General features: G+C 52.5%; 12 protein-coding genes across 12 annotated transcripts; 9 read left to right on the top strand and 3 right to left on the bottom strand.

Annotated features, from left to right (window-relative positions):
• Window positions 1-403: 403 nt before the first annotated feature.
• Window positions 404-3,340, top strand: ASPZODRAFT_65366 (hypothetical protein; the record flags this gene model as incomplete). The annotated part of the gene is made up of 2 exons (XM_022729298.1): window positions 404-2,847; window positions 2,917-3,340. The coding sequence occupies 2 exons, from the start codon at window positions 404-406 to the stop codon at window positions 3,338-3,340; spliced, it is 2,868 nt and encodes a 955-aa protein (XP_022581530.1).
• A 505-nt stretch (window positions 3,341-3,845) lies between these two features.
• On the top strand, window positions 3,846-4,995 carry ASPZODRAFT_15705 (hypothetical protein; the record flags this gene model as incomplete). Its single annotated transcript, XM_022726294.1, has 3 exons — window positions 3,846-4,117; window positions 4,191-4,623; window positions 4,693-4,995. 3 exons carry the CDS (start codon window positions 3,846-3,848, stop codon window positions 4,993-4,995), a joined length of 1,008 nt encoding a protein of 335 aa, XP_022581529.1.
• Window positions 4,996-5,228: 233 nt separating this feature from the next.
• On the top strand, window positions 5,229-5,750 carry ASPZODRAFT_15704 (hypothetical protein; the record flags this gene model as incomplete). Its single annotated transcript, XM_022726292.1, has 3 exons — window positions 5,229-5,407; window positions 5,472-5,581; window positions 5,665-5,750. 3 exons carry the CDS (start codon window positions 5,229-5,231, stop codon window positions 5,748-5,750), a joined length of 375 nt encoding a protein of 124 aa, XP_022581528.1.
• Window positions 5,751-5,939: 189 nt separating this feature from the next.
• ASPZODRAFT_159015 (hypothetical protein) lies at window positions 5,940-9,524 on the bottom strand (the record flags this gene model as incomplete). Its single annotated transcript, XM_022726380.1, has 7 exons — window positions 9,166-9,524; window positions 9,017-9,109; window positions 8,718-8,950; window positions 8,026-8,668; window positions 7,564-7,956; window positions 6,312-6,973; window positions 5,940-6,242 (listed from the first exon to the last, which is right to left on the bottom strand). Exons 1-7 carry the CDS (start codon window positions 9,401-9,403, stop codon window positions 5,940-5,942), a joined length of 2,565 nt encoding a protein of 854 aa, XP_022581527.1. The 5' UTR covers window positions 9,404-9,524.
• Window positions 9,525-9,723: 199 nt separating this feature from the next.
• On the top strand, window positions 9,724-11,565 carry ASPZODRAFT_131939 (hypothetical protein). The gene is made up of 2 exons (XM_022722882.1): window positions 9,724-10,367; window positions 10,463-11,565. The coding sequence occupies exons 1-2, from the start codon at window positions 9,892-9,894 to the stop codon at window positions 11,370-11,372; spliced, it is 1,386 nt and encodes a 461-aa protein (XP_022581526.1). The 5' UTR covers window positions 9,724-9,891; the 3' UTR covers window positions 11,373-11,565.
• Window positions 11,566-12,733: 1,168 nt separating this feature from the next.
• Window positions 12,734-13,993, top strand: ASPZODRAFT_65092 (hypothetical protein; the record flags this gene model as incomplete). Its single annotated transcript, XM_022729278.1, has 5 exons — window positions 12,734-12,788; window positions 12,848-12,895; window positions 12,962-13,011; window positions 13,080-13,278; window positions 13,380-13,993. 5 exons carry the CDS (start codon window positions 12,734-12,736, stop codon window positions 13,991-13,993), a joined length of 966 nt encoding a protein of 321 aa, XP_022581525.1.
• Window positions 13,994-14,293: 300 nt separating this feature from the next.
• On the top strand, window positions 14,294-15,565 carry ASPZODRAFT_151596 (hypothetical protein; the record flags this gene model as incomplete). Its single annotated transcript, XM_022725750.1, has 4 exons — window positions 14,294-14,312; window positions 14,378-15,039; window positions 15,117-15,368; window positions 15,449-15,565. The coding sequence occupies 4 exons, from the start codon at window positions 14,294-14,296 to the stop codon at window positions 15,563-15,565; spliced, it is 1,050 nt and encodes a 349-aa protein (XP_022581524.1).
• Window positions 15,566-15,690: 125 nt separating this feature from the next.
• On the bottom strand, window positions 15,691-16,017 carry ASPZODRAFT_65908 (hypothetical protein; the record flags this gene model as incomplete). Its single annotated transcript, XM_022729337.1, has 1 exon — window positions 15,691-16,017. One exon carries the CDS (start codon window positions 16,015-16,017, stop codon window positions 15,691-15,693), a length of 327 nt encoding a protein of 108 aa, XP_022581523.1.
• Window positions 16,018-16,263: 246 nt separating this feature from the next.
• ASPZODRAFT_131936 (hypothetical protein) lies at window positions 16,264-17,618 on the top strand. The gene is made up of 4 exons (XM_022722881.1): window positions 16,264-16,292; window positions 16,365-16,815; window positions 16,880-16,948; window positions 17,009-17,618. The coding sequence occupies exons 1-4, from the start codon at window positions 16,282-16,284 to the stop codon at window positions 17,405-17,407; spliced, it is 930 nt and encodes a 309-aa protein (XP_022581522.1). The 5' UTR covers window positions 16,264-16,281; the 3' UTR covers window positions 17,408-17,618.
• Window positions 17,619-17,867: 249 nt separating this feature from the next.
• ASPZODRAFT_95610 (hypothetical protein) lies at window positions 17,868-19,275 on the top strand (the record flags this gene model as incomplete). The annotated part of the gene is made up of 7 exons (XM_022730508.1): window positions 17,868-18,000; window positions 18,059-18,111; window positions 18,167-18,274; window positions 18,346-18,455; window positions 18,512-18,842; window positions 18,895-18,946; window positions 19,010-19,275. The coding sequence occupies exons 1-7, from the start codon at window positions 17,922-17,924 to the stop codon at window positions 19,273-19,275; spliced, it is 999 nt and encodes a 332-aa protein (XP_022581521.1). The 5' UTR covers window positions 17,868-17,921.
• Window positions 19,276-19,352: 77 nt separating this feature from the next.
• On the bottom strand, window positions 19,353-21,284 carry ASPZODRAFT_159010 (hypothetical protein; the record flags this gene model as incomplete). The annotated part of the gene is made up of 6 exons (XM_022726379.1): window positions 20,938-21,284; window positions 20,656-20,892; window positions 20,449-20,596; window positions 20,324-20,396; window positions 20,145-20,269; window positions 19,353-20,091 (listed from the first exon to the last, which is right to left on the bottom strand). Exons 2-6 carry the CDS (start codon window positions 20,846-20,848, stop codon window positions 19,353-19,355), a joined length of 1,278 nt encoding a protein of 425 aa, XP_022581520.1. The 5' UTR covers window positions 20,849-20,892; window positions 20,938-21,284.
• Window positions 21,285-23,026: 1,742 nt separating this feature from the next.
• Window positions 23,027-26,438, top strand: ASPZODRAFT_31362 (hypothetical protein; the record flags this gene model as incomplete). The annotated part of the gene is made up of 5 exons (XM_022728217.1): window positions 23,027-23,058; window positions 23,197-23,361; window positions 23,701-23,780; window positions 24,566-24,856; window positions 24,931-26,438. Coding segments are annotated over 5 exons (2,076 nt in total), but the record flags the coding sequence as incomplete, so codon positions are not given.
• Window positions 26,439-26,523: the final 85 nt, after the last annotated feature.

Here is a 26,523-nt window from a genome sequence, read left to right as displayed (position 1 = left end):
CTAACGAATCAAGAAGATGGACTGATTCTTTCAATGACTGCATCATCTCCACAGATTCTGTCCTCTTTTGACCCTGCCATCCATCTCCATTCGGAAGAAGTGTGCTGCGAGCCGCCATCCGAGCCCTTTGCAGACGAGCTCGAAGCGTTAGATTTACAGCGCCTAGAGAAAACACGCAAGAAGGTCGTTATTCAGCACCGGGCGTGGAATCTGTCTGATGTTTTTCGCAGTGACGACGATATAAGGCCTGGTATGTAAACCAATCCTTTAGATTTTGGATCATACTGATTTTCGGGGTGGGCGAAAAAAAGATACACCGACCAAAGCACATCAGACACTTGACCCTTGCACACCCCGTCGCTCTGGGCTTCTATTCCCTTCCTCGCCACCAGTCTTTAATAAAATGCCGTTCATGTCCTCGCCGGCTGTAGCCCCCGCGGGCGCCCTGTCGCCGGTTGATACCGCGAAAAGAAGACTAGAAGAGCAGTCGGAACAGTCTGCAGAGCCGAAACGGCAGAAGATGCTGGGCGGGTTTCTGGCAGATGATGATGACGAGGAGGAAGACGACGATGTGGCGGCCCTGTATGCCGAAGATATAAAAAGCCAGTACGAGGGTCAAGACCAGATCCCTGAGCCGTGGCCCACTCAATCACACAACAATCCGGGGAATTGGCTAGACTCTCAGCAATCGAACCCGTTGCCAGATATGGCTCCAGCCTCAGTCCCGACAGTTTCATCGACAGCGGATTCCTTTGCAGCACATGAAGCGCCCAGGGTCATCCAGATCAAGACATGTGCGGGAAAAACACACATTACTCGCGTCAAAGCAGCCAAGCCTCCAGTGAGCTACGAAAGGTTGATTGCGAGCAGGTCTACCACTGCTCCAGGACGCGCTCAGAAGAGCTACTACGGCATCGAAATTCATAAGTTGCTTGACGAGGCTGCGAAGGATACCAACGGAGCCAACAGCTCGGAGGCAGCCAAGGGCGAACCTGTCCAGCGATCAATCGAGCCTGCTGTTGAAACCCATCGAAATAGAAAGTTGGCGTCTGCAATGTGGACTGAGAAGTATCGCGCACGGAAATTTACTGACCTGATTGGGGACGAGCGAACCCACAGAGCCGTGTTGCGCTGGCTGAAAGGATGGGATCCTATCGTCTTCCCCAACCTGGCCAAATCAGCATCAAAAAAGCGTGACCAGGACGGTGAAGAACGAGCACACAGAAAGGTCCTGCTCTTGTGTGGTCCTCCCGGTCTAGGCAAGACGACTCTGGCACACGTCTGTGCCAGGCAGGCGGGCTATGAAGTGCTTGAGATCAATGCAAGTGACGAGCGAAGCCGAGATGTAGTCAAGGGTAGGATTCGGGATGCTCTTGGGACAGAAAACGTCAAGGGCATGAACGTCGAGGTTGGCGACAAGAAGGTTCGCAAGGCCGGACGACCGGTGTGTGTCGTGGTCGACGAAGTCGACGGAGTGGTCAGCGGATCTGGAGGCAGTGGGGAGGGAGGTTTCATGAAGGCCCTTATCGACCTCGTGCTCCTCGATCAAAAGAATTCGGCCCGCAATGCCGAACAGACGACAAAGACAGGCAAGAAAAGAAAAGGGGACACGTTCCGCTTCCTCCGTCCCCTCATCTTGGTCTGCAACGACGTTTACCACCCGAGTCTTCGGCCGCTCAGGGCTTCATCAATCGCGGAGATGATCCATGTTCGTCAGGCACCGCTAGAGAATGTCGTGCAGCGCGTCAAGAATATCTTCTCCCGAGAGGGTATCCCGTGCGAGAATGACGGCGTGCGAAGATTGTGTGAAGCTGCTTGGGGGATCGAAAGCAGAAAGCAGCGAACCTCGAAAAACAGCGGGTCCAACGAAGGTGATATTCGGAGTGTGCTGGTTGCCGCTGAATGGGTCGCCCACAAGATTAGGAACGAGGCTTCGTCTTCGTCCAAGTTAACGAAGAGTTGGCTTGAACAGAAGATCTTATGCAGCTCGTCCGACGGTTCCAACGCCCTCTCCAAGGGGTTGAGTAGGGGTGGCGTGCGTGAGATTGTTGATCGCGTGTTCACAGAAGGAGCCGGTTTCTCGGACGCGCCGCTTGGGAGTGACTCTTTCCGTGACAAGTTCGACGCCTCTGGTTCAAGAATGCCTGTCGGTGTTGCCGACATGAAGAAACGCCATGCAATCAACAGGCTGCGAGAGATGATCGACGCCAGCGGCGATCACGACCGCTGCCTATCCGAATGCTTCGCATCGTATCCGATCCAGGCTTTCCAAGACGATACCTTCCTTTCCAAACCGAACGCGGCATATGAGTGGTTGCATTTCCACGATACCATGTCATCAAAGGTTTTCTCGAACCAGGACTGGGAGCTCACTCCGTATCTCAGCCAGTCAGTCCTCGCGTTTCACCATCTCTTCTCATCAGCGAGCGGCAAAATCAATCTACAAGACAAACTTGACGAGAAGGACAATGAGGAGGAAGAAGATCATCCATTCTCTGGGCCTAGGGCAGATTTTGCTGCCTTCGAGGCCCAGAAGCAGAACCGTGCTGTGTTGAACGGCTTCCAGAGTTCATTGTCCGCTCCAATGAACCGTCTCTTTCGTTCTGCTGAGAGTGTAGCAACCGATCTTATCCCTAGTCTCATGCGAATGCTCTCCCCTGACGTCAAGCCGGTGGTCGTCCGCGGCAGTGGAGAACAAAAGAGCATTGCCAGCGTTCGAAAAGAAAGTGAGCGAACCCTCGTCCAGTTGGCTGTACGGGTAATGGTCGGAATGGGAGTCACCTTTGAAAAGGTCCGGGTTGAGAATGAGAGCGGTGGCCATAGTGGATGGGCATACCGGATGGAACCGTAAGTTATTTTTTTCTTAGTTTAGTCCCCTTATTATTTGTTTAACGCAGATCTCTGATGGATGGCCAGGCCTCTGGATTCACTTGTTGCCTTCTCGAAGATGGCCAATGCCGGTAGTTCTGCACCGGTGCGGTATGCTGTCCGTCAGGTGCTTGACCAAGAATACCGGAAGGAGACAATGCGAAAGCAATCCGAAGCATCGATTCTGCCTGGGTCGAAGAGTGGCAAGAGGCACTCAGGCGGTCCTTTGGACGGTCCGGATTCCAAGGGCATCTCGGGCATAAAGATCGACTCAGCTGTTAAGCGCGACTTCTTCGGCCGCCTAATCACCGAGTCCAAACCGCAGGCCAAAACCGCCAGCGAAAGCCCAAAGAGCAACGGTAACATTCTATCAGCCAAACGTGATAGGAAAGTGTGGGTTACATTCCACGAGGGCTTCTCCAATGCTGTGCGCAAGCCGATCTCGATGAGCGAGTTCCTAGCTGGACTATGATTGGTTCATTCAACTTCTTTCGCAGACAATGTTCCTATGCAGGCATATAATATTTTTCTTTGCAGGGTCTTATGGCTGGCCAGCGCTGATCTAGGGCTAAATAAAGAGCCCGTGAGCTTACAAACTGGTCGGCCTGATCTAGTCGCGTCCGACATAAACAAAGACACTGGCCAATCGAAGTTAGACGCGAGAGGGTATGAAATAATAACCTTCAAAAGCACTGAAGAGCTGCAGCTCGTATTTTGGTTATGCCGGCCACGCCGATCGGCCAATCGCGACTGTGAGTCGAGATGCTCGGTCTCGTGTCCTTAACAGCACATTTCATGAGCCCCCCGTCATCTGAGCCTTGTCGGGCTGTGCGATGTCTCAGCCGTTCGAGAAAGCATCAAACCTCGCTCGTTCTTTTAAGGCTGAAGATGGATCGCGACCTTGCATTTATTCTTTTCCTTACTCCGGTTAAGGGGCCAAATATCGTCTTGTCACACGATTGCATGGCGAGCACATCATGAATATGCAGTATCCGACCAATATGATCCGGCGGCGCGCTTTATACGATTTCCATGATACCGGCTCTCCGTGGAATGAAGATACCACACTTTCCCTCCCCGCGGAGGATCATATCCGAGCATACTACATAGCTTCTGTGGCTCTGAATATCCTGACCTTGTTGGCTCTCCTGGGGTTTTTGGTCTGGGGCTGTCTTATTCGACAAGTCAGGAGAGGCTCGGTCTCGCTGCCGTTAATGGCATTGCAATTCTCCATCGGCAGTTTTATCATGTATGTCAAGCGGCTTCGTATGGACTATAAGATTCAAGAAACAGAACAGTTAACACTGTTGGTCTCCTTCCAGATACGAATTTCTAACCGCCCTGTTCCTGTTATTTACGATCATTGGAGTCACAGTAAAGCAAAGCTTCGTCATTATGTTCATGATCGGGCATGTCTTCTATGCAACCGGGCTGGTCTTGTTATTCTACATCTTCTACGAACTTATCCAAAGATACCTTGAACGCATCGCGGCTGGGGGCAAGACGTTCGTGCCTGTCGCCATTGTCCATTGGACTATCGTGAGCTTGCTTGGGATTCTGTCGGTTGTAGAGTGTGTAGCCTACATCGTCCGCTTGGTCGAGAGCATCGACTCCAAGAGCTATTCTCTGCTAGCCCGGAACTGGACCAAGCTTTACGGAACCCAGAATGTTATCTGCTGGCTGATGGCCCTGGAGATTCTGATCTGGGTGTGTTTCGTGACCGCAAAATCTGGCGCCCACCGCTTCAGCGCAAGGGTGAGTGAACCATCGAATACACACCTCCACGGACCTGCATATCCACCACCGAGACTGACATCAGAGCAGACCGGAGCAATCTTCCTCACGGCCGGGGCTATCTTCTTCTTCATCCTGAATTTCAGCTCGGCGGTGGTCGCCATCCGATACTATCTCGAGGAGAAATACGTGGCGCCGATCTACATGAATGTGGTCAACAGCACCATCGCCTTCGTCTCTGTCGTGTGTGCCTACACGGGAATCCTGTCTTGCTGCACGCAGTGTCAGAAGATTGGCGCCGAATATCTATCCTCATCACAGCAGTACGCACGGCCTCTTGTCCCTTATCACCTCCAGCAATATGACGATCGGGATGATTCGGCGGACGACTAGCCCCGTTGATAGTTGGACGGCGTCAGTGGTGATTTTTCGGCTATATACCCTGATTCTTGATTTTTTTTTTCTAATAGTTCATGATGAACATGAATAGTAAATTTCTCAAGTAGTTCAAGTAAACAAAGACTTCTAAATGACTAAGTCTTGGCATTGTGGCGTATGATATCAGCCTCACTGAGGAAACTCATCCCAAGCTCATCAACACCTCTAGAATACAGCAGTACATCAAAATGGTCTGCGCAAAATGTCAAAAGAAGCTGAAGAAAACCGACCTCGTCACCCCGGGCGTCAAACGCAAGAGCGAGATGTACTACGGCTCGCCCTCGACCTCGCTGGGCGGCGGCGGCGATGCAAAGTCCAAGGCTACGCTAGGGAATACAGGAATCAGCAAGGCAAGTCATTACTCTGAGTGAAATTCATCTTGACAGTACCTGTCATGATAGCTAACTATTTTTTTAGAATAAATTGCTCAGTTCCAAGGCGAAGAATCCGTACGCGGCATACTCGTCTTCATGCGAGAGCTGCAAAACCAAGACAGAGCAGGGGATGAAGTTTTGTCAGCGCTGTGCTTATCAAAAGCACTGTATGTCTTCCTTTTATTTTATGTTATTTTTTGCTTCTACATATCTCGCCTTTTGCTCTTTTCCTAGCTAACCTTTGCAAAAGCTTGTCCTATGTGTGGGAAGAGTCTCACGGGCAAGTCGGCCAAGGATCAGCCGATTGTCCAGGCTCAGAAGTTTGGGTTGAAATGACGGCTAGGAATACGGATATGGCGTTCGGGATACGGGTTTTTTTTTGGCATTTTATCATGATGGGAAATGATTGATTTGTTAGTTTACATATATGTGACCACACATAAGATACAATATTAGACAATGCGCCATGGCTAAAACGGATAGAACCACACGGCAGAATCGGAAAAAAAAGCCTCTTCATCCATCCTACAGTTCGGCCAGCATGTTCTTGATGTTGCTGTAGTATTGAGGCAGCACGTGTGTCTGGATCTCGTCCTTGGACAGCCACTTGAAGTCCTCCAGTTCCTGCTCGTTAGCAGCCAGGTCCGCCTGGCCGGCCATGATGCGACCCTTCATGAAAAAGGTCTTCTCGCCGACGAGTTCCGCGCCGGTGGCGTCGACGGTCTTCGGCCTGCGGAAGTTGTAGACATGGTGGCCGACGGGGTGGTATCCGACCATCCAGGTGTTCATGTTAACGCCGGCGGATTGGGCAAGGGTGCGCTCAGCAGCCTAAGTATCGATTCATTAATATCTGCCAAGAGAAAAAAAAATAAATCATGGGGAAAAGGGTAAAATTACCACTCGTAGAGTCTCCCCCGTTTCGATCGGTGAACTGGGAAACTTCCAGAACCCCTCTTTCGACTTGACCAGCAGATACAACGTCCGTTGCAGCGCCCGGTCCAGTCGTTTCTGGTCGTTCTTCTGGTCCGCCTCTGTCACCCGTGGGAACGGCCGGGGGATCTCCTCCTTCCTGCTGACATCCTGGGAGGTGGCGTTGGCGGTGGCCTCCGCATTCTGGATCAGCTTCTCGATCTGGTGTTGCGGCTCCGACTCAACAGCTCCGACCAGCAGCTCGTCATTCCATGCCTCGGGCGAGTACGCGTTGTAATTGCCAATGTCACGCGCGGCGGTCTGGCGCTCCCGGATCTGGCGCTTCCAGTCTTCGTCGGCCGGCGTGCCACGCTTGAAGTAGAAGTATTTCGAAAACGGTTGGGCCAGGCGCTCGTTCAAGCGCCGCTGATAGAAGTAGTACGACTTTTCGAACGGGGTCAGGTCCCGCGTGATCTGGGGCGGCCGCGAAAGGACGACACCCGCCTGGACAAGGAACGAAGGCTTCACGACAGGCAATGCCGAAGCTGAGGCCGAGCTTGACTCTGTCGATACAGCATCAGTGGCGTAGCTGCGGCGGCCAAGTGTTTCCTGGCAACTTCTGCAGACTGGAGACTCGACTCTTGAAGGGCCTAGCAAAGAACCTGTCAGTACCATACACAACAATGGGACAAAGGGGGAGCAAGGGAAAAAAAAACATACGAATCAATGACGCAATGCGCCGGGCACCATTGGATCCCGTAGACATCTCCCCGACTGTGCTAGGCGACTCGCGTGATATGCTGTTGTCGATATCGCTCGAAAAAGTTGACGCTCGCTCCAAGCCTGTCCAGCGACCTGCCGGTTTAGCGCTAATACCAGAACGGGACTAGTGGTCATGTGACTCACCGCCCGCCATTTTCATCGTTCTTATAATTTTCCCCCTCCTTCCGTTTTCCCTTTTCTCTTCTTCTTCCTCCCTACAGCACCCATTCCTTATCATCACTGCGTTTAGATTCTCCATGACCAGTCGATCATTCAGTGGTGCTTAGAGAGAGTAGTTTTACAATGCGGCAATTTTCGCTAGCGGTACCTTCTTCAGTTTCAAGGCGTACTGTTAGATAGCAGCTGCACACATCTTGGTTCGAAAGCCTAGCACTACTAGTTACATCTTGGTTGAGAGATCATTTGTAGTACATTTCAGATGCTATCTATTTGATAATACAGACTCGCTCGTGGGTGCCAAACATCCTCAGTTTGTTCCCGTAGACTTGCCAGAACGCGTCGGCCGGCCGAGGAATCAGGTGGCCCTGAGAGATCTTCTCCGTGACCTCGGTGGAGACATCGTTGTCCTCCTCCTGGACGGAGAGAGCCTCAAAGGCGTTGAGAGAGCCAGGTTGCGGCCGTGTACTTTTGCGGCGCCGAGACCTTTTCTTAGCCTTTGCTGGTTTGATGCGCGTCTGGTCTTGGGGAGTGCTATTGTTGTCTAAGCTGGTCGAGGGTAAAGCTCTGGACATCTCTTGTTTACGGAGCTGGGCGGACAGTTTGATGAAAACTTCTGCTGTAAGAAAGCTGTCGTAACCGGCTTCATGTTCTTTCTGGTTCGTGCTATATTTGTTGTGGTCTGGGTGTACTTCTAAAGAGGGTTCGTTCAGTATGACAGACAGCCCCATCACAAGGTAAGGATTTTCCATGGTTATCTCACCTATTTTCGGATACTTCATCTCAGCCAAGCTGGTATGAATCTCAGAAAGTGTGGAGCTAGGATTAATGGATCCGCAGTCATGGGTAGCCATGTACTTTGTGTCCATCAAGACGGGGAACAGCTCATGGATCTGTTGCTGGAACTGTTCCACACGGTCAGGCAGGGGTCCAAAGAAACATCGGTAGAAGTTGACCAGGTCAGTGAACAGATTGTGTCCCACGAGGACAGGCCGGTGAGATTTCAGCCGAGCTTTCAGCTTGTCCGCAAACTCGTTGAGCGGATACTTGCCCTTGACGGACGCAGCACTAGACATGATCCCCATGAAGAGGCTGCTGTCGAGATGTGTCAGATCACCACCCGTCAGGGCTTCGACAATCCAGCGAAACCCAGTCTCCGTCCGAATCCGCCGCTCGGCCCACTGCATTCTATCTTCTCTGACTGCCTTTTCCCGGGCTTCATCACGGGGAATGATCTGCATGAAGGTAGCCTTGTTGACCGCCACCAGAGCTGGGTATTCAACCTCGAGAAGCTGGTGGATGAGCCGTTGCTGGAATTTGTTCAAGGTCAGCGGCCACGAAGTGGACGCTTGCGTCTGGCCGAGACGAGTTGGTGGGGGGATATTCAGATAGCTGTCATCGGTCTTCTCCAGATCAGTGAACTCAGTTTCCAGGTGGAATAGGGGACCTTCCTACCAGTTTAACAGCCAGCCAGTCGTCGATGTGACGCCGGACCATTGAGAGGAACTGCAAAGATTCGTAGTCCGTCTGCTTGACGTTGATCGCTGTATTTGCGTTCCTGCCGACCCGATCTCGCCGGTCCTCAGCTCGAGTGAATGCCAGCGCTTCCTCACGTCGAGAAAGGTACGAGATCCCCTCGCTGACTAGCGCATCGAGACGGAACCTATTCTGCACGAGAAACTGAATGGCTGCACCGCCACGGCACCGTCAGGAGTCTTTTTCCTTCATTCCCAGGGCCTTTGGGCTCCTCTCACCTCCACTCTGAAATGTAAAGTCTCTGTCTACTTCTAGTCGTTGGTTGATGACTGGGTTGAGATAGAAGTTGAACGGTTTCAGCGTATACGATGCTATAAAGAGGATTAGTAACTAGAGAAACTGCTTGTGTAGCAGGCAGGAATATCACCTGTTGCCGTGTCCTCGTGGCAAATCGTCAGACCGATCTGAAGGACCTGGTACTTCTCTGCTGCCCCCTTCACCTCTTCGTACCGCTCTTGCAGAGTCTGGGGTCCGCTCGACGGTGAGCGAAAGGCCGGTTTAGCGATACCAGAGAACTCCAGGTCGAGGGAGACGAAACAGCCGGTAGCCAAGTCATCCAGTATCCTAGGCAGGTAGTAGGAGAACGAGTGGGAAGTGACCTCCATGGTTCAGCTTCATTTAAACAGAGAACATAAGATGGTTCAAGGGAAGAAGAAGCTATTCAGGGGGGGGGGATTTCACTTTCTTTCATCTTCATTAGTATAAGCCAGCGACCATCGATGATCAGAGTGACAGAAATCATTAAACTACAATAGATAAAAAGGCATCTCCATAATACTAATAAATTATTAACCCTGTTATTATTCATGAAGCTATTCTGTATAATTATAACTATAACTATCTGAGATATCAGACTCTTACATAATCACCCCAGACTCCAAAATGGCCGAGGTCAAAATGGCGTAACAGCCAGCACAAAAGCCGCCGGCCCCTCAAAGCTGGCAGTTAACCAGCCACACTCCAAATCATCACAGTAATGCCACAGCAGATATTTTGAGATCTCATTATTATTATTTTTTTTCTTCGTCAAGTTAATTTCGGATAAGCTCTACAGAGATACTGTGCGTCTCTGCCGACCCACGCTCTCGTCGCAATGGCCGACGATGGATCCCGCCTCTCACTGTCCAACTCGCAGCTGCTCTCGTCCCCCGGCTCACCGCGTCCCCCATCAAAGCTGTACTCGCAGACATACAAAAATGCATCGAATTTGTTCCTAACACGTCGACTACCGGAGGCTCTAGCTGCCTTGGATCCGGTCATCAGTGGTCCTCCGCCGGCGGCGGTGCAGGACGAGCCATCTAGCGATGAGGCTGACCACAGCTCACCGCCTGCTCTGGCGGCCATCGCGACGGCTCCCAGCTCGATGAGAATCAAGGTGTGGAATTTGTACATCACGATCCTCAGCGGGATAGTCGATCTGGGGGCCGAGGAGGGCAAGAATGCGCTGGGCCAGAAGGAGTGGAAGGCGCTCGCGACAAGCGTGCGCGACGGTGAGATCTGGGAAAGGGTCGTGCAGACGGGGTATAGGGGGCGCGAGGGTTCGGTGGACGCGGAGGTCGTGTACAGTCTGTTCGTATAATCCTTTTTCTTCTTTTTCTTTCTTACATTTTTTTGTGTGATTCGGATTGAGAAACCCCTTTTTTTCCCGCTAACTCTATACGCAGAGGAACAATGCTTCTCAAGCATTCGCCGACCCAGACCTTGAACCAGCAACGACTGGAGACATACCTCTCATCATACGGACAGCCGAACCTTGACCTTGCAGAACAACAGCTGTACAGTCCGTCGCCATCGGGCACGAACCATGGCTACCAGCCGGGAACCGACACGCCGAAGGACCTCGCCGCTCGGGTGAAACTGATCGAGCTGTTTACGCTGCACGTGCTTCCGTGGAACGGGGAGTGGGAATATGCACGAGTGTTCATTAAATTCAGTGAAGTCTTGGACGAAGAGCGTAAAGAACTCTTCCTGCAGACGCTGGAGGGCCTCAAGGAAGAGAAGGAGAGGGGGGAAATGCGGGCTGCCGAGCTGCAGCGACAGAGGGATGCACAGCTCGAGCAAGAGATGCAAGAAGTAGAGCTTCGGAGGGTGGAAGAAGAAGCTGCGGCGGCGGCGGCGGCGGCGGCAGCAGCTGCTACTGCTGCTGCCGAGCAAAAGAAACACAAGCGCGCGAGTAGCGAGGTTGACTACGGGATCGAGAAGAAACATCCGAACGGCAGCATGAGGGGTCGACCTCGAGCAGAGAAGACATCCGACGATGCATCAGTGCCAAAGCCCTCGACCGGACGAGGTAGCTCTTCGAAAAATACACGGAAAACAGAGAAGAAATCGCCGCCCTCGAAGACGCAACGGGTGCAGGTCCTCGTCAACGCACTGCGCAACCTCCTCCGACACCTCACACAAACGGTGACGGCGAACCCGCTGGCAGTGCTGCGGACGGTGCTGTTCACGCTGGCGCTGCTTCTGGCGCTGAGCCGGCGGGATGTGCGCGACCGCATCCGCCGAATAGCGGGGACAGGGTGGCAGAAGGTGCGGGGGACGGTGGGCATGGGGGTGCGAGTGAGCTATATCTAGAGTCGGGGTTTGGATGAATGTAGATTATTTTGGGTATATATAACTACCTAGGTACTTGGTAGGTACTGAGTAGTCATCGTTAGCTGTCAATTGCACGCCGATACATATCCTTACCTAGTATCTACTAGGCAGTTAGTTAACTATGGAGGTAATAGACTGAGTATTCATGATTTGCCACAGATAAGAAAAGGAGGTGAATTGTCTGTCTACTTCCTGGTACGTAACTATACAGAACAAGACTGTGATTGACCTTGAATCAAGACAACCCAGGTCGTACAATTAATTAGTACCACAAGAACTAGTTACTAGCAACTAGTAACTAAATGAAGATCTTGGAATTAGAATTCTTCCGTGGATTTCAGCAGGGTAAATCATGAACCGCCCGAGTATGGAGAAGGAGTATAGAGTACCATTAAGTTATTACACAATATTAATATAACAATAGTTCAATAAGGGATAAAATATAAATATTAAATAACAAAAACCATTTGAAAAACAATGCTAATAACAGATGAAATCCTCACAAATACCAGCTACACCATGAGTATTTGGCAACGCATACTGCAGATAGCTATATTATAGTGTATTTAAGCCTCGGCTCAGATCGGATCTTCCCGGATGGAATTGATTGACTCCCTTTCCGTCTTGTCTTGGGTATTAACCTTTAGACCAGATACGGTGCGAACCAGCAGTTCCAGCAGATGAATTGCAGTGGGATCCGATACTTTGATCTCATGATGGCATGTGAAGAACTCAAAACTCGTCATGACCGAGGTGGTTGTAGTTCAGTCATACCTGGTGAGAGACCTCCCGTTTATGTAGTAGAAGTCCAGTTTACCCCGTAATTAACCAGCACTATAATTAGAGATAGATAGTCAGATACTCTAAGATACTCCGTACTCAAGCACGCAGTAATTAAATACTTATTACTGGCCAATACGTTCTGACCGAGTTTCAGCCGACGGCTAAGTGAACAGCTCTCTTCCGCTCGTCCAGCAGCTCTCTCCGCTACCCCGTCCCCAGCGGCTGTTCTCCGCGCGGGCTTGCTCTGAACGGCTTCCAGGCGGTCCCGAGGGTATTGTTCGCTTGAATCGTGCTGGCAATCCCCGCGTGCGACTCCTAAGGGCTCCGTATATAGCCTTAGCCTTACCTTGAGTACCTATTGCCGTGCCCGATCGCTTGCTCGGCTAGCTTGCTCCCGTATATACTTCGGTCTCCCCTCGGCCTCTGGCTTTCACTGTTCTCTCTCTCTCTCCCCTGTCTCCTCTCCTTTTTCCTTCTTCTTTCCTACCTCCTCTCTCCCTTTGTATTCCCCGTTTCCTTCTGTTTTTCCTTCTTTCTATTGTATCATCATCGCAATAATGTCTGCGAAGGACGGCCGCAAGAAACCCGCCTCCCCCGCGGTCAACCTGATCGGTAAAGAACCCATGCATGGATTTTATGCATTCGTGTCGAAGCAGCGCTGACAGTCCTAGCTGGTGGTGGCGCTGGCATGATGGAGGCACTGGTGTGTCACCCGCTTGGTGAGTCTCGGTTGACAGTCAAGATTTCCTTTCGCAGGCCCCCCCCCCCTGACTGACGGGTTTTAGATACCATCAAGGTTCGCATGCAGCTGTCGCGGAGAGCCAAAGCGCCGGGTGTAAGTTTTTGGAATTACCATACACCATCGAAAATGAAAAAGAAACAGAGACTTATACCGATCAACAGGTTAAACCCCGCGGGTTCGTCGCGACTGGTGCGGAGATTGTTCGCAAGGAGACGGCCATGGGTCTCTACAAGGGTCTGGGTGCCGTGCTGGGAGGCATCATCCCCAAGATGGCGATCCGATTCACCTCGTACGAGTGGTACAAGCAAATGCTTGCCGACAAGGAGACGGGCAGGGTTACCAGCAAAGCGACATTCTTGGGTATGTTCCGATCTACCTACCTAATTCTCCATCCCCCCCAAAAAAAAAAGAAAAAGAAAAAGAAAAAGAAATAGCTGTGACTAACTGGAAATTGTTTTTAGCTGGTCTCGCGGCCGGTGTCACCGAGGCCGTCGCCGTCGTGAACCCGATGGAGGTGGTTAAGATTCGGTTGCAGGCGCAGCACCACAGTCTGGCAGATCCATTAGACGCACCCAAGTACCGCAGCGCGCCGCACGCCCTGTTCACCATCGTGCGCGAGGAAGGGTTCAGCGTGCTGTACCGCGGAGTGTCGTTGACTGCGCTGCGCCAGGGTACCAACCAGGCCGCCAACTTTACCGCATACACGGAGCTCAAGGCCCTGCTGCAACGCATGCAGCCCGAGTACGCCGACAAGGCCCTGCCTTCGTACCAGACGACATGCATCGGCCTCATCTCCGGTGCCATGGGCCCCTTCTCCAACGCCCCCATCGACACCATCAAGACCCGTCTGCAGAAGACCCGCGCCGAACCGGGTCAGTCCGCCGTCTCGCGCATCACCGCTATCGCCAGCGAAATGTTCAAGCAGGAGGGCGCCCGCGCCTTCTACAAGGGCATCACCCCGCGTGTCATGCGAGTCGCCCCTGGCCAGGCCGTCACCTTCACTGTGTACGAGTATCTCAAGGGTAAGCTCGAGCGGTCCAACTGGGCGTTTGTCGGTGGCACCTTTGAGGAGTAGTACAAAAAAAAAGTGAATCATTTCTTCGGCTCTTTGTGTCTTTTTGATACCTGCATGGTGGCGTTATCCTGCATTTTTTTCTCTCTCTCTTGTGTGTGGACTGGACAGTCTGTATATAGCATAGTTAACAGACATATGTATATATGTGTGTATAAGATCCACTGTGATTTTTTTTTCCCTCATAAAAAGTAGTTCTGTTAAGTGTAGGTAGTAAGTAACTAATAGTCAAGCTGACTAGCGGAGAGGAAAGTTGTTTACAACCCCGCACTCACCGCCAGCTTTCATCTTCAACCATCCAAGATGCAGTCCGGAATATCAGGTATGTTACAACATGTAGTCAATTCGGGGAACTTTACATATGAGACCTTCATCTGACTAGATAAGTGTCGACTGAGCTGCACGATGCCTTCAACACCTTCGCCACCGACGCTTCGCTCTTCTGCCTGCCCGTAACCATCACCTCGGAAGCCCTGACTCCCCTGTCTCTGATCCCCTTCTCGACCGCCGGAGCAGGGAAGGATGCGTTTTATGCCTCTCTGCCGCAGCTGGCGTCCCTGCTGGAGCCCAAGACGCCTCTTTACCTTCTCCTACGGCGGAGAAGTGAGTCTACCTCTGCCCTCGTTCCGTTGACGTATATTCCCTCCAACGCAGGCGTGCGGGCCAAGACGCTCTTCGCCTCGACTCGGTCGACCCTTGTCCGTGAACTCGGCACGGAGAAGTTCGCCACCACCGTCTTCGCAACAGAGGAGGAAGAGGTGCACTCCGAGTCCGCCTGGCGGGAGCGGGACAACGAGAACGGGCCAGACTCCGGTGCGGCGGGGTCTGGATATTCTCGCGATGACCTCATGGGTGAGAAGGAGAGAGCGCTGGCCGCCGTGCGCCGCGCGGAGGAGGAGGCCCGTAGCGGCACTCCTGGTCGGGATATCGGCATCGGAGGCACCTTTCGACGTGGGGGGGCCACCTCGGGAGCGAGCATTGAGGCTCGCGTCGACGAGGAGGCCAAGCGGGCGTTGCGCGAGTTGCAGCCGGGTGGGATCGTGCAGTTGGTAAGTTCACTGAGCATATGGGATGGGAGAGTTCTCTTTTTTTTATTTTTGAAAAGTAATTTGTACTAATTCATAAGGCTATTGACATTCCGACTGAAACCATCAAGCTGGCCACGGCCCAGGATAACGTCGCGGTGGATGCGGTGAGCGGCTTGATCTCCGAGTCCTCTCCGCGTTATACCATCTACCACTACCCCGGCTCGGAGACGGTCATCTTCATCTATACCTGCCCATCCGGTTCGTCGATCAAGGAGCGTATGTTGTACGCTAGCTCGCGCATGTCCGCATTCCAGCTAGCGGAGGGGGAAGGCTTGAAGATCGCCAAGAAGGTACCCTTTCTCTCTCTCTCTCCCTCGTTGTTCTCTCGTTGTCTCTCACGTATTTCTTCGTTAACCCCCCCCCCCACCAGATCGAAGCCTCGACTCCGGATGAAATCTCTGGAGAGAGATTACTCGAAGAATTCAATCCCGCACAGGATGAGGGGGCGAGAAGGGGCTTCGCAAGACCCAGAAGGCCGGGAAGGTAGTAGCATTGATGGGTTGAAGGTTCTTCCAATCACCCCGATTCTGTCGTATAAACTCTTTGTCCATAGCATAGTAAAGTCCAGTCGTCCAAAGCCAAAGTCCCACAAGAGAAAAAAAAAAACAAAGATCAATGATTTCGAAAACTCTTTTTCTGGTAGAATAAATCCGTCCTCGAACTACCCAGATTGATGATCTTCGGACACCCGTCTCGGTCCTTCTCAAGCCGTGTACACTCAAAACAGTAGAACGCGTCGCTGATTCCCTCCCCACCGCACACGATACACTTGTTCTGGTAGTTTCCGAACGCGCACTCGTCGCAGATACGCACCAGAGTCGTCGGCCGCACGTACGAGTCACACACGGGGCATTTGCCGTCGCACTTGTCGCAGACACGTCCGATAGAGATACCGGGCTGTTTCCGGCACATGACGAGATCGGGGTGGTGGCGAGACATGATGGTAGATTATTTCGTCTGGTTATTGACTGTTTACCGCGTTGTATATGTAGAGTAGGTAGGGACCCTGAGGGTAGGAGATGTGGTGTAGAAGGCAAAAGGTAGAGAGGGAGAGAATGTCGTGGGTAAGTTTTGTAGTGTATGTTGGCCCGTGCACAGCGTCGAATCACCCTATCGCTTGATAACAGAGAGAGAGAGAGAGAAGCTGTATCCTCTTTCTGTAGCTGCTTTAGCTACCTTCTTCGGCATCGGTGGAGTGCTAGTATGGCTGACGGGTATGTTTTGTTTTATTTTATTTTTTACTATACATGAGATGGTTTCAACTAATCGGCTGATTCTAATGGCAGATCTCTCGCGTCGGCGGTGGCTCTGCCAGAGCCAGACGACCGTCCCCAGTCGCCGGAAGAATCGAGACTCAAGCGGCGGAACTCAAGCGTTGCAGACCCGGACTATAAGCGTCGTCGGCTGAGCTCGCCGGGGGAACGGAGACGGGCATCGCCAGACGCAGAATTGAAGGAAGGGAGGCAAGAAAGTGACCGGCAGACGGATCGCAGAGCGGGTAGACGGGCGGGGAGGGAGGAGGAGCGTCGGCGCGGCCAGCGACTGTTTGGAGCACTGCTGGGGACGCTGTCGCAGACGTCGACTGTGGCAGCGCAGAAGCGACGCGCGGATATCGAGAAACGACAGCGGGACAAGCTACGGCTCCAGGAGGAAGAATACGATGAGCTGAAGAAGAAAAAGAAAGCAGAGCTGCTGGGGGCGCGACAGAAGGAGCACAGGATCTACGAGAGGGAATCGGTGGGTGTTTTATTTTATGATGATGGTACGCTTTGTACGGCTGCTGATTGAGGATCTGGTTTAGATGCGTGTCCGCCATTCGAATATGCTGGCAATGGCACATTGTCTCAAGACCAAAACCAAGCCTGTGCTGGTATGTCGTGTGGTCGGCTTTTCTTTACAAAATATCTGTTCACTAACTGATCATGGCCAGTACTACAAACCATGGCAATTACAACGCGAAGAAGAGGAGATCATCCAAGAACAGATCGACGAAGCTGAAGCGACGATTGCCCGCGAGACGGCGGAGTTCGAAGCTCGCCACCCTCCCGAAGAAGAGGCCCAGTCCAAAGAATCCGTTCCACCAGAGAAAGAGCGGGCAGATGTGACACAGACAGAGGCAAACCAGCCTGCCGATGCAGTTCCTGAGACGTCAAATGCACCTGAGCCGGAACCCAACGACGCTAACCAGTCTGAAGCAACACACTCGGACACCGTTGCGTCTATCCACGACCCCAATCTTGCCGACCATAATACTGAGGATGCACACCGAGATGGGGAGGATGACGGGGGTGAAATGGTCGAAGACAACGAAGACACAGTCATGTACTAGCAGTGGCGACCGAATACTGTTCAAAGGACATAGTTTCATGCGAAATGTATGCTAAAGTGTACAACATATGTGAAACAAGATGTCCACTCCCAAGACCTGCCGAGGCTCGGCGCTCGTGTCACTATTAATTAACACGCCCAACAAATGACTGGGTTCAAAAGGTTCAACTAATAAAGAAATAAATCACTCCTTAGGTATTATAGATGTCCGATTGTATTCTTATTATATCCTTGATGCTCCTAGTTACGTAGTATGCCAACGAAGTAGCGACCATGTCCACCCTAGCTTAATAAAACACTTATACAGACTTCCATAGGCACCAGACAGGTCATATCTTGATTCCTGCTTCAGATACTTGGTCTAGTTATACTCTAGATTTATCAATAAGGTAGAATTATGCACTGTCTCCACATGCTTGTAGATCACCTTCACAAAATATAAAGTGGACCTGTCGCACCACCTGGAACACTCACCTCACTGGTATCACTATCACCATCTTCTCCCACCGTCTAACATGGCTATCGACAAGATCAACGTATCGGGCGACCCTCGCGTTCAGCGTCAGTCTGCCGAGATTAATGGCAAAACTTACGGTCGGTCTCTCTAGCCTTGAGATGGCAACTATATGGTTCTATCGACTAACAACCACAGGCTATCTCCTCGCCCAGCCAGAGTCGGGTAACTACAGCGCCACGGTCGTGCTGGTATGTATTTGCGAGACCAGGCCTACAGGTGATTTTTCCGAGTTGACTGGGATAGATCCATGGCTTTCCGGACATCTCTATGGCATGGCGCTATCAGATTCCTCTCTTCCTTGAAATGGGACTCCGCGTCGTAGCCCCCGATTGCATTGGATACGGACAAACAGTATGTTTGAATCAATATCAGCCCCCCCACCTCCCCCCTTGAAAGAACGGACAGAAATACTGATGGACTAGGATGCCCCCGAGGACCTCTCGTTATATTCCCAGAAGAACAGCGCGGATGATATCAAAGCTCTGGTTCATCATCTAGGAGAGTCGAAGATCATCCTTGGTGGCCATGATTGGTATATTCCCCTCGCTCTTGATGTCCCTGTTTTCTCTTTGGTTAATTATTGGAAAGGGGCGCTGCGCTGGTATACCGCATCGCACTGTGGCATCCGGAGATTATCATGTCGCTGTTCACCGTGTGCGTGCCGTTTATGCCTCCGTCGGAGAAATTCATACCTCTCGAGGACGCCGTGAGAACCATTCTCCCGAACTTCGCGTACCAGCTGCAGTTCAAAGACGGGGATCTCGAATCGGTCATCCAGACAAGGGAGGATATCAAGAACTTCCTATCAACCCTGTACGGTGGACGGACGGACGAAGGAGAACTTGCCTTTGCGGTTGAGAAGGGCGTCTTGCTGGACAAGATGGGTCGAGTTAATCCGTCTCCATTGCTGTCGGAAGAGGTAAGTCTGTACATTGAGAAAAGCAATTCATTTTTTATACTTACCAATGTAGGAACTGGAATACTATACCAACGAGTTCTCACGGAATGGCGTCCGCGGACCCTGTAAGTCTCTCTCATAGAGAAGAAGAAGAAGAAGAAGGAAAAAGCTTACAGTTTACTACGTAGTGAACTGGTACCGCACCCGCGAAATCAACCATAACGACGAGCTCGCCATTCTCGACCGCCGAATCACCTGTCCCGTCCTGTTCATCCAGGCGCAGAGGGACTCGGCCCTCCCGCCCCATCTGGGCCGGGGAATGGCGAAGACGATCCCCCAGGCGGTCGTTGAGCAGGTGGATACCTCGCACTGGGCACTGTGGGAGAAGCCGCAGGAGGTGAACGAGATTCTGGCCTCGTGGTTGAAGGGGTTACTTGGGCAGGTCAAGCTGTAGACAGCGCTTAAGCTGTAGACAGCACTTGAGACTGTCATTATATATATGTGTGAGACGATGGGACAATGGAAGGTAATTTAGTTATCAAAGACTTTGCTTTCAATCAGACAGCCAGCCTCACTCAACCGATCTACATATTCCTGTCCCAGCGTTGCTGAGGTGACGATCCCCCCGCGCGACACCTTCTTTACTTTCTCCTCGTTGGTCAGGATGACCATGGCGGCCTCGGCGAGTAGTAGGCCGGTATAAGTGTATGCGTCTCCGCGGAACTTGATCCGGCCAAAGACATGTTTGGCGGCCTGGTCGGGCGGCAGGTCGGGCGTCGCGACGGCACAGAAATCCACGACGTAGTTAGTAGTTGCGGCGGCAGCGTTAGTTTTCTTCAGACGCGGGCCCTGCCCGGGTGCATAGATGTAACGCTTGAGTAGGCTGCGCACGGGGGGTAGGACGAGGAGCATCAAGCCGATGAGCAGGGCGTAGTGGACCAGGACGCCGACAAACACGTTGCGCACCCGCTGGTACTGTCGGAAGGAGAAGTTCGGGCCGTACAGCTCCAGCATTAGGGACCGGCTGCGAAAGACGATGGCTTGGTCGGCGATCCCATTCGGGGAAGTGGTGAGGGTGCCTAGGTCCCGCACGGAGCGCACGCCCAGCACCGTCTCCAGGACGGATTTCCGAGGGAGCGCCTTGGTCTCCCTTGGAGCTGACGGGGCGGCTAAAGCAAAGGGGTTGGAGGCATGAAGCAGGTCGGAGAAGGACAGGCTTTCAATGATGGTCAGGACCGTGGAGAGAGTGCCGCCGCTGAAACCGGGAGATCTAACCGGTCAGTAGTAGCACTCACTGTATCTCTCACTCTATAGACTACCTACCGGAGATCGTTGATTGAGGAAATTACTTCGTTGGTCGGGCAGGAGAACTCCTCGCGGATTCGTTTGACAAGCGACCAGGTGAGCAGGTCTGACGGCACACTCTCAACACCCACGGATGGAATTATCTGTGAAGATTAGCCGCCTTTCCTATTTCCTTTCGATCTAAAGATAGAACTCACTATCGCACCATTTGCTTTGGCAGTCTCGTGGTACTTGCCAATAATGGTCCGGATCCACGGAGTTTCTCCCGTGCTTCAACGATTTAGCAACTACATGCAACCGAGCCACTTTTGAGGCAACTCACGCATCGATGTAGTGTGTTCCATGGAGAGCACAGGCCTCAACCACTGGCGTCGAGTACAGATGGTATGGACCAACGCAGTTGATGAGCAGTCTGGTCTTTTGGACGAGAGGACCTAATTCCTCGAGGTTGAGCTGCACCGCCAGGATCTCTATAGTTGATTAGTTGAGGATACACAGTAGCAGTAGTTATATATAGCAGTGTACCAACCTGGCTGGATACGATCCTGGTTCAGATCTTCAAGCTCCCTCGCCAGATCTTCCAGTTTCGCCAACGAACGGCCTGCAATGCCCCATCTCAGATCCGTAGGGAGATGGCGGACGATGTGCTCAGCGCACAGCCGACCCGTATAGCCTGTGGGCCCCAGCAGGATCACATCCAAGGGGTTGGTGTTGACGTCCATTATGATTCGACGATTGTAAACAGAACCGGCGGGATGCAACTGCGCTTATTATTATTAGCACCTAATCTCATCCTCGCAGGACAACATACCGGCACCAGTTACTCCTGAACAGTGAACACTCCGAGGTGTCAGTCAAGCTGTTTTGCCCCCATCAGAAACCCGGCCGCCCCCACCTGACCTAACATCACGTGAGGCACCAATACGAATTACGACGTACCAACTTCAAGTGAGCCTGGAATTACTCTTCTCTGCCACAAAAGACGTCTAATTGTCTGTGGCAAGGCATAGATAATCCAAATACTCACACCAAGGAGTAAGACAACCGCTTTCAATCGTTTCAGCAACGCAACGCCAGGTAAAACGGGGGCATTATTATTGCCATCCAATGCTTACTGCTCACTGCTCACTGCTCACTGTTAGTGCTCAGCCCAACGGGGCGCCCAGCCAAACAGCTGGACCCCTGGGCTGTAATGGAGTGGATTTGGCCAATTGAGGGTGATTCTTAAATTAACATTGACTACTAAGGTACATACCGTAAGCTTATAGCTGGTATTGTTATTATTTATCCTACTATGACTACTCCGTACTACCTCTGGCGGAATATGCCCGAATCCCCCCAGTCTAGTACTTATGTGCTAACAGAATAAGGGTCTGAGAGCTGAACGCTTATCAACAGCCTGATTGGGCGTGGTGGGACGTCAATCTGACAATCGTTGGAGGATGTTCACGGCATTTAACTCGAGAAAACAACAAGATTCGAGAACTAGCTGCCTTCAGTATTAATTTAGCGACGCCGGTCATTGCAGTGAATCCTTGGCTGTCACTCTTCCGCCCCCCCTTACGACGGTCAGCAGTTAAACTAAGTGTTTCCCTGGTTTTATCGCGACATTATGCACAGAGCAGTTGGTAGTTTCACCAGATTTTCCCTGGAATTTTGCCCTTTGAAATGGAAACAGCAGCTTCTCCCGGCGAGTTTCTCTACCCGCCTCCCAACACCACGCTTTGGTACAACTATGTCGACACGATCGACGTCTCGTGGGAGACTCTCCTGCCAAACGCGACGGAGTGTTATCTGACGCTGTGGTACTACCTCAGTGGAGACCCGTGGGAACCTAGTAAGTCAACTGTTGTCTTGGTGATAGATGCGAGCACTGAGTGGTACTTTAATGCAGTATAACGCTGACATCTCAGGCTTCAACCAGACAGTTCCCGTCAACGGCTCGATACGTGTCGACCTCAACGTCACCGGCGGCGCCTACTATGGTCAATTCAACTTGAACTATACCGCTGAAGGCGGCGCCGCGGGGCTCTTTCTCAGCTCCTTCTTCAACGTACAAGATGATGTCGGCGTCGCCCCCGTCAGCTGGCCCAAGACAACAGCGTCAACATCGACTGCGACTGCCACCACTGCCACCACTGCCACTTCCACTTCCACTACCTCTAGTTCCTCGACATCTGCTTCGGAAACATCCACACACCAGAGTTCTCATTCGGGGCTTAGTTCCGGGGCAGTAGCTGGGATCTGTGTTGGTGTGATTGTTCCTGCACTGGGATTGCTGGCGTTTGCTTTCTTCTTCTTCTTTCGTCGCAGGGGATACAAATCTGTCGCTGCCACTGCTGGCCCTCCCTACACAGAATCGAAGGGCGCAGGGACCGACCCTGTTTGGACAGGCTCAGGGGTATCAGAGGCCGAGGCATTTTCTCAACCAAGACCTATGCTACAAGAGTTACCTGGCAGTGCCACCATCTCCGAGTTGAATGGGGGGAGTTTGGCTGAAAATGTGACAAGAAATCAATAATGCTATAATGAAAGCAGAGTAATAAATTGTATTCAGTATGTAGATGTTTAATATTAAATTAGACAAGCCAGAGTATTCAAAAATAAATGGCTAAATACTCTGGGATACTCCGTACCTCTTTCTCTGTAACTAGTTGGTTATCTTGTGGTGACCTGATTACATAATCGTATACACGTGACCGCCAAGCGCAAGCCCTAAGCGAGCCCACCCACAACCATTCCCAAGTAAGTCGAAGCCGCGTGCAATTCGATTTACTGCACTGTATCCAATCTCGACCTCAACAGCCGCGAGACAAGATGACCAAGCGCACGAAGAGTACGTTGTCAATGATGAAGAAAAGAAGCTGTCTGGATCCTCTGTTACTGACTATATTTTTTTAGAGGTCGGTATCACCGGTAAATACGGTACCAGGTAGGCTCTACGCCCTCTCTCTCTCTCTCTCTCCCCTCCCGAGAAATTCGATACGAAATTCGACTACAACTTCGAATGAAGAAGAGAAAGATTATACGCCTTGGAATCGGAACTTTGTTGACGATGGCGTTATTATAGATATGGTGCCTCCCTGCGTAAGCAGGTGAAGAAGATGGAAGTGACCCAGCACGCTCGCTACATCTGCACCTTCTGCGGCAAGAACACCGTGAAGCGCCAGGCTGTTGGTATCTGGGAGTGCAAGGCTTGCAAGAAGACCGTTGCCGGCGGTGCCTACGTTGTCTCGTAAGTGGTGACTTTTGGACTTGGTTCAATATTCGACAAAGACTAGCATTTTTGAACATACTGACCGGCTGTTTTAACTACAGCACCCCCGCCGCCGCTGCCACCCGTTCCACCATCCGTCGTCTGAGAGAAATCGCGGAGGTCTAAATATGACGTTATGGGGGCTTTCATTTTAACTCTTTCTTGTGACGTCTAAAAAATAAAGAAAATTTTTTTACCCAAGATTTGGCCTTTCTTATCGGATCACGCCACCTACCTGTCTTGTCGGCTCGAAAATAATAGACAGTGGACACACGATGGGACGTGGGATTTCGCACCTTCAGTCTCCGAACCGGGCAGTCATCCGACCGCAGTTCAGTCGACTCGCAGCAACCTGTTCGGTCAAGAGCACTTTTATCGCCTTTCCATTCACCTGACTGGTTGATTAACGAAATCCACAAGTAGACAGAAGATACACCTTACTAAGGATCCGGCTGCTCTTCCCCGCTTGACACAATTCCTTCAATAACCGTAGTGATCGATCGGTGGTTAATGGCTGTCTTGTTCGGTCGGCAACTTTCCCCTCTCCATTCTTCTGTAGACGCCATTCCGGTGTTGACCAGGTCATTTGCAACGACGCTTGGTTCAAGATCCAACCACGCTTAATAATAAGACTCTACATCTATTTTCCTCGGCGAGTTTCTTATTCCTTCTGCCCTGTTCATGAGCTGTCTTTTGTGTTGCACAGAACTCCCAGGGAGGCTCTCCGGCAGCCCTCGGAGCGGTCAGCCGCGACTCCGTTATAGAACAGCCATGGCAAAACCAGCATACCAGCACGTAGTAATTCCCCTCTGCCGATTGACCCCTTCCTATAGCCCCTCCCTCCCCGGAATTTCCTTGTTCTGCCTTTCGTGTTGAGTGGTCCTTTTCGCCCTCGCCTAATAAATACTCTATAATACCATGGCCCGGGTCACGTTTCTCCTCCAGTCTGCTTTGCGTTAGACCGGGCGGGTGGTCGACTTCAAAAGGCGGCCTGCTCCTCCCCACACGCTCTCAGCCAGCGCCTCTTGACTCTCTCTACACTCTCTCCCTCTCCTCCTCTCTTCCCTCCTCTTCTCTTCTCCCCCCCCCTCTCCTTTTTTTCCCCCTTGTTCGACTTGCTCTTCATGCCTTCTCAACGTTCTGCAGTCGTCACTCCGGGAACCCATCCTTCTGTCAATGTCAGACACCTGTATTGTTTGTTTAGGAGACCTTGGCGAAAGCGCCAGCGATCCTCTTGCCGCCGAGCCCGTGCCAAGACCTGAGGTCGAGGCAGCTCTGGTCGGGCGGAGGGCTTCCAGAACGGACGGCGAGCAAAGCGATGATGCGTCGGATGATGCCGGGCAGATCGCTCAGCTGTTGCCCTGCGGCCATATCCTACATAATATCTGCTTGAAGCCCTGGGTGGAGCGGGCCAACAGCTGCCCTATCTGCCGTCGCAGCTTCAATATCGTCGAGCTAAGTGATCGGCCGGGAGGTATGTCTCATATGAACAGAGAAAGAAGAGAAATAGACTGGTTATTTGGTTCTCCGGCTGACCGATGGCTGTAGGTCCCGTGACTTCCTCGTATGCGGTGGAGGATCGGGTGCAGGTCGCCGACGTGGATCCTTCCATGATCATCGATTACATTGATGACGATCTCGCCGATTTTCAACCCTGTCCAGTCTGCGGCAATGATGACAACGAGGAGGTCCTGCTGTTGTGTGATGGCTGCGATGTGGCCTACCATACCTACTGCGTCGGGTTGGACGCGGTCCCCCCCGGAAATTGGTACTGTGACCAGTGTGAGACGCAACGGGCCATCGGGGCCTCCGAGACAGTCACACGCCCGCCCCGACTGGGGTCCCTCCGTGGTCGCCGCACGAGAGCCCAGCAGCGGAGGCTGCAGAGTAGTAACCAGATCCAGGATCTTCACTGGGCTCGGGTGTGGCAGTCGGTCTGGGATCATCTGAATCTGGACCTGGATTTCCCCTTTGATGACGAGCGGGCCGCGGAGCGCTTGGTGCAGCAACGGCGCCGTGAAGCGGCGAACCAACGCGAATTCCGAGCCTGGCAACGCCGCTTCGAAGTGGCCGAACGCCAGGGTGGAGGCAGTCGGTTTCTCGACTCGGCTGCTCTGCTCGACATTGAGGCGCCACGGCCCTCCCGACCGCGGGTGCCCCGCGCCCCGACCCCGGAGCCCGAGTCGCTGGAAGAGATGCGAGCCTGGAACGCGTTTGAGCGAGCAAGGGAGATTGAGAACAATCCCAACGCCGCGCGGAAGCGCAAAGAGCCTACGCTATCCCCGTCACCCGAACCGACCGAGCCGGAACGCAAATTGAAGCGTCCGAGAACGCGTCGGCCTGAGGAACTGGCCGCGCTAGCGATGCAAAACGGCGAGTCTTCAAGATCGGCCAGTGTGCAGGCGTCGAGTCGCATCCACGCCGAGAATCCCAGCAGCGGGCCCAGCTTCCTCCAATCCCTGCTGAAGGAGGTTGAGGACTCGAGCCATCGACCCTCGTACGGGCCGTCTGGCCATGCGTCGAACACGCCGGCAGAGCAGGCCAGCCCGGGCCCCTCGTCACCCTCCCTATCCCCGGTCCCGTCGAATCACTCCTCCCCGCGCCTTTCCTCTGTTACCCCGCCACCACATCGAACGAGGCCTGTGTCCCCCATCCAACTATCGCCTCCCTTGGAAGCTTCCTCGCCACCTTTCTCGCCCACCCTCACGTCTCTATGGTCCTCACCTTCCCCATCATCATCACCTACCCGGGACACGAAGGAGGAGAACGGGCAACCGCGCCGCACTGTCGCTCGGCCCCACGACGTCTCCTCCTCTAGCCGGCCCAATCTCTCCCTACCAGTCAAGTCGGAAGTCCAGAAGCTTGTCGGGGCGGCTTTGAAGCCGTTCTATCGCAGCAAAGCGGTCACCAAAGACGAATACACGGACATCAACCGGATGATCTCGCGCCGGCTGTACGACTTGGTAGGTGGCATGCAGTCGCTAGAGGGGGAGACCAAGGCCGAGATCGAGCGGGCTGCCAGTGACGAAGTGCACAAGGCGATCGACGCGCTGAAGCCGAACAACAACAAGGGGAAAGAGAAAGAGAAACAGCACGCGGAAGCGGAGGATTCGTAAGACAGGAATTCTTTTAAATGAACAG

The sequence above is a fragment of the Penicilliopsis zonata genome (genome assembly GCF_001890105.1).
Source record: "Penicilliopsis zonata CBS 506.65 unplaced genomic scaffold ASPZOscaffold_6, whole genome shotgun sequence".
NCBI lineage: Eukaryota > Fungi > Ascomycota > Eurotiomycetes > Eurotiales > Aspergillaceae > Penicilliopsis > Penicilliopsis zonata.
Note: the sequence above shows the minus strand (reverse complement) of the source record. Positions and strands in the feature narration are given on the sequence as shown.

Coding starts and splice junctions, on each gene's coding strand:
- ASPZODRAFT_131936 (XM_022722881.1), top strand. Junction 16,816..16,879: donor GGATCTACGAGAGGGAATCG/GTGGGTGTTTTA, acceptor GATCTGGTTTAG/ATGCGTGTCCGCCATTCGAA. Junction 16,949..17,008: donor CCAAAACCAAGCCTGTGCTG/GTATGTCGTGTG, acceptor GATCATGGCCAG/TACTACAAACCATGGCAATT.
- ASPZODRAFT_131939 (XM_022722882.1), top strand. CDS start 9,892: ATGGCCGACGATGGATCCCGCCTCTCACTGTCCAACTCGCAGCTGCTC. Junction 10,368..10,462: donor GCGGAGGTCGTGTACAGTCT/GTTCGTATAATC, acceptor CTCTATACGCAG/AGGAACAATGCTTCTCAAGC.